This window comes from Simochromis diagramma, unplaced genomic scaffold (assembly GCF_900408965.1).
Source record: "Simochromis diagramma unplaced genomic scaffold, fSimDia1.1 OVJJ01000343.1, whole genome shotgun sequence".
Taxonomy (NCBI): domain Eukaryota; kingdom Metazoa; phylum Chordata; class Actinopteri; order Cichliformes; family Cichlidae; genus Simochromis; species Simochromis diagramma.
Window position 1 is genome coordinate 5767432 of NW_024386831.1, and position 12440 is coordinate 5779871.

At 37.5% G+C, this 12440-nt stretch overlaps 1 protein-coding gene across 3 annotated transcripts in view; it reads right to left on the minus strand.

Annotated features, from left to right (window-relative positions):
* dnah7 (dynein, axonemal, heavy chain 7) overlaps positions 1-12440 on the minus strand; it is an 82110-nt gene that overhangs the window by 56471 nt on the left and 13199 nt on the right. For all 3 annotated transcript variants that reach the window (XM_040027649.1, XM_040027648.1, XM_040027650.1), the window contains exons 17-21: positions 10752-10892; positions 10291-10658; positions 9176-9362; positions 3450-3643; positions 132-330 (exon numbers count right to left, since the gene is read on the minus strand). In XM_040027649.1, the coding sequence (XP_039883583.1) occupies positions 132-330; positions 3450-3643; positions 9176-9362; positions 10291-10658; positions 10752-10892 (1089 nt within the window). The remainder of the gene's footprint in view (positions 1-131; positions 331-3449; positions 3644-9175; positions 9363-10290; positions 10659-10751; positions 10893-12440) is intronic.

Genomic DNA, 12440 nt, shown 5'->3' on the forward strand with positions numbered 1-12440 from the left:
TCAATCCTACTACTTTTATAAAGCAATCTAAAAACAGCATCTGAGGTATGAAATATGTTGTTTTCAAACGTTTCTCTATGCTATAAATGAATTAATCTTTAAAAATAGTTCAATAAAAATCCACACAACACCTTATGCAGGGAGGCAGTCATGCCACTCTCCAGTTCTAAAAGCCATTTCTCCACCTGTCCCCTGGCTTTGGAGGTGGAAATGACATCCAGGAGCTGCACCATTTCACCCTCACTGCTCTTCATGTGGGTGATATCCAGCACATCAGTGAACAACACACTAGCAATGCCTTCAAAGCACTTCTTCAGATGGGGCTGCACCCTTGTGGAAAGGAATGCAAGAAAAGTGAATCACTCAAAGTTACAGTTCAAGTTCCACAGGCCTGTAAATCTGATCAAATGGCCAAAATATATGCAAACTTACACTGTCCCTCACTTTAACACAGTATCAAGCTTGCACACAGCCATATATACAATTGTCTGTTAGCCTGTTAGCTTTGTGAAGCTTAATTTGGATTGAAATGAATCCACTTTAGACAAAACTACAGCTTTGTCTGCGAGCTGCTGATGCCCCTCTTTTACTGCACTGTCAGTGAGACAAGCAGTAAATTGTCTGTGTGTCTGGATCAATATCACCCAGACAATTTCAATATCGTTATGTGCGAAATTCCCCATGTGGAGAGTTTGAAAACTTCTGATTTTGCTGTATTCAAAAAGACATACGTAATAAATCTTCTCTCCCGCTTTCATCGGAGGAAATTGAGCAAACTGATTCAAAGCAACAGAAAAATGGATTATTATTTGAACAGTGTAATTTTCTACTAATAGAAACTTTTGCAAACAGAATCATTTCAAAGAATATTGAAACAAAATTGTACAAAGGGGGTTTTATTTGATGCTTATGTCCCCAGCAATGAGGGTGATTTATTGGTCTGCATTTATACTGGCTGAGCTCTCATTTGTTGTACTGAATAATAAAACTTGGATTTGTCAATTACAGAAGAGTTTAAAAAACGGAAATTCTTAAAAAGAAAAAGAGAGCACACATGAAAAAAGATAACTGCACTCAAGTCTCAATACTTTCACTGTTCTTCAGTTTGCCACAAGACACCAGCTGCTACATGATTTTCTATCCATAGGTAGGCAAAAAAGCATGTTTTTTTTTTAGGTCTTAATAGTATCAGGTTACTTTCCAAAGGTACACAAGTGTATGATTATGACTTCTTTGAGTATTAAATCACTGAATTTAGTTAGTTGGAGAATTTTCATACACTTGGACCTATAAAACCTCAAAGAGATGACTCTCAGTCAAGCATCCTAATTTAACGCTTCATGTCCTGTGGTTTGCTATGTTGTAAATGCCACATTTGTCTGTGGTATTTGCTAAACAGTCCCTGAATTTAAAGTATGCATTTTTCTCAGGACATTACATTCAGTGACAAGTAATGCAAATTTCCCCCAACATTAATTACCCCTCTGTGGCCTACACAAACCCACCATCCACATCAGTGCTGCAGAAATCCCTTCTTTACAGAAGAGCTGATGACTGTGTATCTGTACAGATGTACTGTTAAGTCCCAGCAGTCAGAGAGCGAATTGAGGGAGAGCAGAATGAAAATGAAATGAGAAAAAGAAATAACAGGAGGAGAGTAAGAGGCTTGAACATCTCGCCTCAAATCACATTTATTATTAACTGAACGCCCAGGGTGAAATGAGACAAGTGTTGGTTATCAGTGAGGATTTCTGGGTAACCACTATGGAGGTAAAGTAGCTGCTGTAAGCACAAGAAAACAAAGGGCTGTTATGATTAATTTATAACTAGCCCCCAATCACAGTCTTCCATTTCCTTTTCTGCATTTCTTCTTTCACTTCATAAATCTCACTTTCAAATCTTTTTACTGGAAAATGTTCTGAGACCTTTTTATATACTATACATTGTAGTACAAAGTAGAGATGGACCGATCAGATATTACGTATAGGTATCGGTCCGATACTGACCTAAATTACTGGATCGGATATCGGTGAGAAATAAAAAAATGTAATCGATCCATTAAATATCAAAAAAGCACCTCACAAAACTTGCGACACGGCGTAACTCTGCTCATAACCGAGCAGTATGTACCACGTGATAGAGCGGCTGTGTGTATTTGTAGCCTCCCAGCATTTCATCTCCGAGGAAGTTATCCCAGAGAGAAGTAAAGCAAGTGTGTAAGTTCATTTCTGAATGTTTGTAAAACATTCCCATGTTAAGCTTAACAACAGATATATGGAGCGACTGCCTTATCTCTCTCCCTCCCTCTCCTGCTGCTACTTCAATCGTGAAACTGCTTAATGATCCGCTGATCGGCTTTTCTGTCGCGAGTCCGTCTCTCTTCTTTGTTTTTGGCCCACTTTGCACCAGAAAGAGGAAACCAGCGGCTGAACAACAGCAGCACGTTTAACCTTGATAAGCTGTTGTTAGAATTTATTTAATATTACTTTCTAGACCAGGATCCTTTTCTACGTAGCTGACGGCTGTAACTGTGCAGGGGCGGATCTAGCAAAGTTTAGCCAGGGGGGCCGATAGGGCATGAACAGGGAAAAGGGGGCACAAAGACATACTTTTCTTTTCTTTCTTATTCTCATTTAAAATATCTAGCTTTTAATTATTTAATAATTATCTGAATCTTACACCCAAAGTTTTAATCTGATGTAAAATGTATAGAAGTCCATTACTGCATATAGTAACTGTTAAGTCTAATATACCCTAGTAAGCTATAGTACTTTTTCCTTTGGGAAGGTACCATCTGTGCAGTCTGCAATTCTGTTGAAGAAAGATGTTGAATCTATTTAATTATTCTTGAAAAATAATTCATTTCTGTGCATTTTTTTTTTTTCACCCTGCATCAAATTAAAGTTGATTACATCGATTAAGCATCATGAGGTGGGGGGTGGTTCCCTATTTTCTTTTGCTGGGAGTTTGCAACCCTATCAGTTAGGTTGTTTAATATTTCTGCTAAGTACTCTTTAAAATACCAGAATAGGGAGGATGGTGCAGGTTTAAGTTTATTAGATTGATCAGTGTTGCTGGACTATGAAATATTTTGGGTGCAGTGTGTTTTTTTACATACAGGTATAACAGAATAGCTTTAGTGTTGTTGTTTATTTAAACTTGAGTATGAACTTATACAAAATGCAGCAAGATATTTAAAAAACTGTTTTATTGATTAAAAAACACACTATATCAGATTCATATCGGTATCGGCAGATATCCAAATTTATGATATCGGTATCGGACATAAAAAAGTGGTATCGTGCCATCTCTAGTACAAAGCTAGTTTTGATGGGGGGTTTTCTCTTTAAGGGTTGTCGATAACATCCATAGCTAATTGATTAAAATTATTATTATTGTTGTTATGATAAAAAATAAATCTAACTGTGTGCACACTTATAGTTCTTTACCTTGTAGGATCTTTGGTCTCAGAGAGGATTTCCAGCAGCTCCTCGTTTGAGAGGAAGAAGAACCGTGGAAAGTAGAGACGTTTCTTCTCCAAGTAGTTATTAAGACCTTTGAGGATCATTTCCAGAAACTCATTGGACATTTGCAGACTTTCCAGGATCTTGTCGATGGCTATCACAGCTAACACGTGCTTGTTCTGCATTGAAGAGAATCACCTTTAATGCTTTGCCCACTGTCAATGCGGGAAATTTGATCTTCATTGTCAACTCACTTCAGCACATTTAAAAAACTAATTAGTACAAAACGTTTGAAATGGATTATTCTAAGTTCTGAGTTTATGTTCTTTTGGGTGGTAAACAGGCAACTACACACTTCAGTTTCACAGGTGTGTCACCAAAATGGTTTTTTTAATGTTGGCTTATTTGTAACATGAAGCTTTCCACTGGGTTAGCTATTAATACAAGAATACAAACGTTATATCACATTAGCTTCCCAGATAGTCACAATCTTGTACAGCACCATGACTTCGTTCAATGAGAAGTAGCACTAGTCTTAGTCATAGTCAGATAAATGTCTGATAAAGCTCTAGTTAAAAGGAAATACCATACAGAGTCCTGTGATAATACTAGTCCTGGATGAATCAGCAACTGTTTCTTTTTTTTCTTTTTCACATCTTTCCTGCATACAAGTTGGTGAGGCTGCACTGACAATTATACATAAGAGTTTGGAAACATCCTGGATGCAAATTCAGGACTCAGTTCATATCAATACACAGCACTGAGACCCACTGACAGAGAGAGCAAATTCAAACCCATCAGAAGAGCAAAATTCTGAGGGATAATGAGACAAATAACATGCACGGCAGCATTTGGTGAGGAACAATGTGCTATTTTACAACTGGCTCAACAGTGTGGCAGCCTGGAAACAGAAATGTTGAGTATACAGCTATTAACCACAAATGTCAGAAAATTAGTGTAAAACACAGCCTGAAGTCTATCCCAGTTGGCTTTGAGTGGCAGGCTGTGCACCCTGGACAGCTTAAAGCACAACATAAATACCAGAATTACAAATGAATGAAGTTACCATGTTGGAAAAGTGAGAAAAATGCAAAAGTGACCACTCCGATGACTAAATAATAGTGATCGGAGTGAGTTAATTTATTTATAAAACATTAACATTCAGGAGAAATTCACATTTCTTTTAGGTTTCTGCTTCGCATAAGTGTTGTCAATGCTGCTCTGAAGGTGACACTAAAACACTGCAATTTCTTCCTTTAACAAAATCCACTTTATGCTCCACACTGAGGTCCACCTGTCACACAGAGTCTAGAGAAAAATCTATGGTGGGAGAGAGCAATAGAGATTTCACCTGAGGCATGTCTAGCACCTTTGAAATATTTCAGCTCTCGTATCATCTCATCTGTACACTAATTCAATATCCTCTGGAGCTGTCACCCCCAGGAAGCGTCTAAATAAAAAGTCTGTCTAATTTCCAAGGTTGGACAGTGAACCTCTAACCCGCTCACATGAAGATTTTGGCAGTTCTGAAATGAAGTCTGATATCATCTTCTAGGAATGAAATAACAGACAGGAAGGAGCAGAGCCAGTGTGGAGTCAACATGAAAAAACATGGATGAACATTTGGTCTAATGGTTACAACACATAATCACAATGCCCGCGGTCTGATTCCTGGTCAGATGACCCGTGTTTGTGTCTCCTTAGATTGTGAATTTTTCAAAATTGTGCAAAATTTCATAAACATGGAGTAAGAGAAGAACAAGGCATTTCTCCCGATTGCTGGTCATGTACAAGAAGAAATAGGCACCAAAAGAAAACAAATCTGGTAAGGGGCTCCATACAGTAATGCACATGAAAAATCAATCAGGTAAAACAAGGAAGCATCAAGGCTATCTTAAACTAGTATATATACTGGCTGGATAACTTGATCAAAGGTTTGACACAGAGACGTCTGGAAGCCAAACAAATGTTGGATGTAGAAGAAAGAGAAAGCCAAAACGATTATTGATTATACCTTGAAGGTAAAAATGGTGCAGACACGGTATCACCTTATGCTGATTTGCAATGATTTAGTCATCCTTAACACGTGGTTGCTCTTGACTTTGTAAAATGTGCCAAGTATAGGCAGTTTTCCCAAGGTTTTGTTTCCTACAAATATAGTGAAAGTAACATTTAAACAATGAGAGGTTTAAACTGTTCTAGATCGTGTTTTTTCTTTCTTAAATCAGGCCAAAAGATACAATTTTAAAATACAGTAACCGAGAAATGAAAGCCTAAATCAGACGTTCAAGCTCAATTGCAAAGACAAGGCACATTTGATTGCATTTCTGTCAGCATGTAATTATTCTGACAAAGTGTTCCTGATTGATGAACTATGAATCTTCACATTTGTGATTTTGGTCCATTCTTTAGGAGTACATTGTAATAACAGGTCTATTTTTATATTTTATGTTGAAATGCTAATATTGCTTTATGGAGGTACTGTGAGGTAATGTAGATTCCTATGCACCATACAAATCAGTAAAGGGTGGGAAGTGTTCCCAGCTGATATGGCAGGTCTTAAAAAAAATAACACACATCCAGGACAAAAATTGTGTTGTCCTTTATTACACAATATGAGTGTGAACTAGTCTTTGGCTAGTTTACTAGCTCATTCTCAGGTTTATTAGAGGTATATCTATATATGTGGTTATATTAATAAACACTATGCCAGTCGTCTTCTCTTTGTGCTCATAGGTAAGCTGTTTCTCTCCTTCTTCACTCACTCAAAGGAACTTGGGTGTGGTGCGCTGCATAGTTAAAAGGAAGCAGGTTCATAGAAATAAATCTTTTAAATTGATTTACCCTGTTTGTACTTTCAACTGAGCATGCAATAGTAAAGTAAGTGACACACTAATACAAGCAGCAAATAAAAAAAATAAAAAAAAGAAGACCATGAAAATTAAGTGAAGATGGTGATGCTGTAAGGTGCTAGAAGATGAGTGGATCTTGAGCAACTCCCAGTGGCTGATGTGATGACAACAACCTGGGCAAAGACGTCCTGATGTGGACAGAGGATCTGACTTTGCTCACACTCGTGTCATAGCATGTAGTTGAGATGATTCTAATTTCATGCATCACTGATCAGTCTTATTGACAAAGAGAAAGGATGTACTGTTTGTCAGATTTTGATGCAGTACAAGATCATGCCAAGGAGGTATTTTTCTGTAACTGGCCCTCGTGTGGTGGTAAATTAAAATGAGCTTTAAGCAATGAACAAAATTTGAGAACAAAAAGCAGAAAAACATAATTTTTATGGACTTAATTACAATTTTGTCGGGGAACTCTTGTTTGAAATGATTTATGACCCCAGTTACAATGAAGTTGGGACACTGTTAAATTATAAACGAGAACGCAATGACTCGAAATAAATACATATTTTATACACAAGAGAAGATAGAAAACATATCAAATGTTTAAACTGACAAAATTTGTTATGTTTTCAGTCTTGCACTGTGCAAAAAACGTGTGTTTATGAGATTTGCATTGAATCATTGCATTTTGTTTTTATTTACATTACACACAGCATCGCAGCTTGCCTGGATTTGGGGTTGTATTACAGCAGCAGAGGACAGTTACAGATTTTGAGCTCATCACTGCCCTCAAATACACAAATTAATGAGTGATGAGTAAATCTCCCACCAGAGCACACAGATTGATGTTTGGGTGGCAGCAGGGTGTCAAACACCAGGGCAGAGAAGCAGCAGCACTGACATGTCAGAGTGAGACATCAAAACTGACTACTAAAACTGGGAGGCGATGTTTGGTTTATGATAATGTAGTCTGGCTGAACTAGCTTGCTGGTTTAGCTTCATACCATAAAATATTTTGGTTTCCACACTATTAGCAGAATATTTCTTTTTTGTTTGTTTTTATTTAGCTATCTAGCTAACATTTTTTAAAAAGTTCACAAACTTTTTCCCCTTGTCATTACTGGTAGCGCTATACATTCACATTTATAAAAAGTTAGAGGAATTCCCTATCAAAACCCTATCAAAAAAATATTTAAAAAAAAAATAATTTAATTTTGGGGATCTGTTTAAGATCATTTTCTGGTGCCACACTGAACCACTTTCCCTTTGGTTCAATGCACTAATATATATACAATATCCCCCATGCAAAATATTATAATACTATGCCATACCAATTTTTTTTCCCAACCTCATACTCTATATATTGGCGATGCATCTCTTCCACTGCTTCCAAATAGTTTGATTTTTGTTTGACAAACTTACAATGAACCAAATCTGGCAAGAAGTCAAGTTGTTGAGCACAGATTGTTTTACTGTGGCCAGCACTGTGCTGTATGTGTGGCATGATACAACGCAACGATGAACGCTCTCCTTCCAACATAACGCTTCAGGACACTGCAGAAAGGTCAATTTAGAGCATAGGTTTACTTTGGAGTATGATTTCGCAGTGCAGAACTGAATCTGATACACCGCACTCAGGCTCGGTAACTGAAAGCTGTTGAAAACTGCTCGGTGGAAGCTGGAGGCCCAGCTCTAATGATCCTTTAAATAAAATCTGTATAAATTTGAAACTGAAGTTGATGGCTGCTCTCTGGACGAATTTAAGGTCTGCAGCCAAATTCCAGACGCACAGTCCAAGTGGTCAGAACAGGATTTCTAAATATATCTAAAAATATCCACCACACTGGAAGCAATCTGGATGGTCTTGAAAACATGACCTTGAATAGAGAAACACTGAAATTTATTGAGGTAAAATTTCTGATTTTTAATGAACCAATCCCCAAACTTTTTGATCACGCCTTCATAATCTATCCTTTTCTCTCACTCCAACAAATCTTTCTATTTACAGAATTTTCTATTAAATTTTTAATCCTTATATTGATACAACATTTTGGCCATATGTTACTTTAATAAAAGAAAAAAGTACATATAGCCTTTAGAAACTGAGCTCCATTATACAGGAAAAAAATTAAGTTTAAACTGTACTGCTTTAGTATTTATGCTGACATGCTCAATAACACAGTGTAACATATCAAAGCAGCTTAGAGTGTACACATGAGCGTCTTTGTGTGCAGGCTGCCCATCCCTCGGTGACCTCATTTTCTTTGTGGTTCCATACACCCCTGCCCCTTCCAGACAAAATCCATAATTTCTATTTGATGGTGCAGTCAGGCTGGGCTTTCGGAGGACACTGCCTGAAATTGATGTGTCTCATTTCAGGTCTACTGAGGACGCCAATTACCCTTTGGAAACTCTTTGAGGATGCTCTTGCAACACTCACTTTCTATCCCCGCTCAGTTGTTTTTGTCTCGTTCTCCATCCGCTTCAGACTGATTCACTCTTATCGCATTCCCTCTGTCTGAATGCTCCCTTCTGCTTTGGCTGTATCGGTGTATTTGGCTGACATTGTTCTTTTCCTACATATTCTCACAATCTCTCAGTGTGCGTTTATGTTTATGTGTCTGCACGCTGACCCACCTGCTCAGGTTAATGCACTGAATTTAATCTGATTACAGTAGAACACTTGAAATTTTAAGGTGTATGCTGTCTAGTAATAAATACTTGTCCTGAGCTGGATGCGCTATAGCTATATTTGCATTTCAAACCACAGAACAAGTACAAATACACAGGTCTTGAAACCCAAATCTCCTTCAGATTTTTGCTTTTCAAAGGCAATAGTGTTAGATCAAAAACACTCACCAGTGAAACCTGTTTCATGATGTCTCTCCATGTTTTGTCAACAGTTGTGAATCGGCGTCCCTCTTCAGGCATCTGAACCATGATGTCTGGGGAGCTGAATATGGGCTCCAGGTACAGCCAAGTAGACTGCACCTTTAACCACTCGTCCAGAACTTCTTGGAGAAGCAGCAACTTGCCCTCCCATTCCCTAATGATAAAAATTATAATAATATTACTTACTGATGTGTAGTCATTTTGCAGTTAAAATGTTGCAATCAGATGCAGAGGGTCAGATTCAAGCTTTGGAAAAGACAAACTGATTCCTTTACATGCTATTATTCTTTTTTGTTTTGTAATCTTTGCTATATAATATTTCATTGTTCACAAAAATAAAAAAGGTTGGTGGATTTAAAAAAAAATTCCAACTGATTTTTAAAGTTTTTGTTTTCAATGATTACATACAATATTTGTCATCTTCATCCTGATCACAGTTATTTAAAAAAGAAAAAAAAAAAAAAACACGACCAGGCCTAAACTAAGACCACACATGTGTGCTTTCCATGTCTTTGATGAAAACTCACACAACATCCATAAGACATTTTCTATAGCTGCTTATTATACTTGTACAATGACGTGCAATGTTTCCCTATAAAACTGTTTCAGTTCATCAGTTCAGACCTTTTACCTCTCTGTAGAGGTTGTAAAAATGATTCAAGCTCTTCTGATCTCAGCAGGGATTGTTGTGGGTACTTTAATCCACATGTGGCATCTGTTTAAATGTGAAGTCCTTCTGGATAGAACTCATTAGCTCACTATCACCACAACATCTATGAATAAGCCGTACATCTCTGGGCTTCTTTGTTGGTGTTTTGGGCAGCACAGATGCTCACAAAAACAGTCAATTTTGGCAGCTAAATTATGCAACAAGTTCACATTAGCAGTAAGGGCGGTGGGGCACAGATGTCTGTTTGCCACACAATCTCAGCCGAGCCCTGCAGCAATCAATACATAGACTGCCAACAGATTGCAGCTAAATAGTGAGTGTATGGAATTTTCCCCTTAATAACATTACACCAAACTTATTTTCCAAGCAAGCAAAGTAAAATTACTCAAAAGCAATTCCTCTTGACTCTCACCGTATTTCCACTTCAAAAGGTTTAATGAAGGGTGAGCCTTTCATGGTTTGTGTCTTCACAATGTGATCATCCAACAGCATCTGCACTTCTTCCACCGATGACAGGATTGAGGTGCCCGTCTCTCGGTAGCTAAGGAGATTAAACTCCATGTGATCCCACTCACTGGCCATTTTCTCCATGGCCTTCTCCAGTGAGTACTCCTTGCTGGCTGCTTCACTGATGCCTTCGAAGCTGCTCAAGTGCTGTTCCAGGTGCATTGATAGGAAGTTAGACACAGACACCTGATCATCAGCTGGCTCCAGGTAGATGCCAGCCAAGTCCGACATGGCATCCCAGTGACGTTTACGCAGGCCGGGATTACACAGTACCTATGAAAAAGTACATCCAGTCCAAATTACTTCCAAAATTTCAAATGATATTGTATTAAAGTCAAATACCAAATCTTACTCTTGATTTCTCACCTGCACCATAGGAATGTGCTCCTTGAAGTCTTCCACCTTAGCCTTTATAGTGTTTGCTATATTAAGGGCATTGGGTACTTCACTTAAGGATTTCTCCAGCTTGTATAGAGCGCGCCAATAGTTGCCAACATCACCTTCTACCTATTTTGGGAATGGGGGTATTTTTTTTTACATAACAACAGGACATAAATAGAATTTATAAAAATTTCACATCAAGTAATTCAATAAAAATATTTATTATGTCATATTTTTGTACCACCAAATGTTTATTCATCAGAGCTATAATAACTTCCAGCAAAAGTTAAAATAACTTTTAGCAAAAATTTAAATAACTTTTTCTACTTAAGTTACGTTATAATCACTCATTAAACTGAATAATAAAGTTGTCTTCTCATCCTCGCTCCAAAGGTCAATTTCTTTAGACTCCCTTGTTAAAATGCCCAAATTTATAATAGAAATATGCATATGGTACGGAAGAGGATTAGGGCCACTGGAAAAAAAAAAGGAAAGAATTCTGAGATTAAAGTCAGAATTCTGAGAAAAAAGTCAGAATTCTGAGATTAAAGTCAGAATTCTGACTTTTTTCAGAATTCTGAGAAAAAAGTCAGAATTCTGAGATTAAAGTCAGAATTCTGAGAAAAAAGTCAGAATTCTGAGATTAAAGTCAAAATTCTGAGAAAAAAGTCAGAATTGTTTTTTTTTTCCCCAGTGGCCCTAATCCTCTTCCGTACATATGTGTACCACCTAGTACAAAAAAAAAGTTTGGAGTTTCCTCCATTACTACAGTTACAGGGTGTTTAAAAAAATAGACTCCCTCTTTAAAATCATATTATAGTTTAAAATTATGAATGACTGAAGCTGTGGTCAGCTGACTGACCATCTTGGAGGCCTGAACTGCAGTTTTGGATTTTGCTATCTGTGTGTGGATCTTAGGAATCATGTTTGCTAGCATTACATCATAACTTAGCTCTCCACTCTACAGCAGGATTTATAATAACACAAAAGGAAAATTTATTTTTTAATTTTTTTTATAAATAAAAGAACACAGACATTAAACAAACGAACATAAAGGCAGAAAGCTAAAGGTTATTCCAAGATTTGTACTGTTGTTGTTGCCAAGATGTGTAGAAATTTATTTTACTTATGTACTAATCACATTATTTCATTGTATGATACCTTGGTGCCACTGGATTCTAACATGTCTCACACTCATACAGTAAGACAAATGGTGGGGGTCTAGTAAGGAAGTTGGGGGAAGCAGACAACTCCACAGGAAGAGTCTTTTGTCTCTTCGAGGACTCTGTAGCAAGGGAGTGTGAACCTTAAAGTGTGAAACAGCTGTGTACTGCTTTTTGTTCCTGGAGAAGGTATTTAACTGAGAGCCATGTTAGACTCAGAAGAGACTCTGCTGACCGTCTGCCCCGCGATCATGCAGGCTCTCCACAAGCTTGGGTTTTCTGTTCTTTTGTGTTTTGATTAAAGAATGTTAGCTACTGCTCACCGCTCGTCTGCAGGCTTTATTTAATGGAAAACTTCCACAACACAAGATGAAAAGGTAGATGGTTGCTATGAGTATTTAGGGTGTTTGCTTGCAAGTATTAAATGCTAGATTTAACAATGTGTTTTTAATAGTACAATTATTGATTGTAGTAGAGGCAGCAGCAGTGTTAGCAATGCTTACAGAGGTAC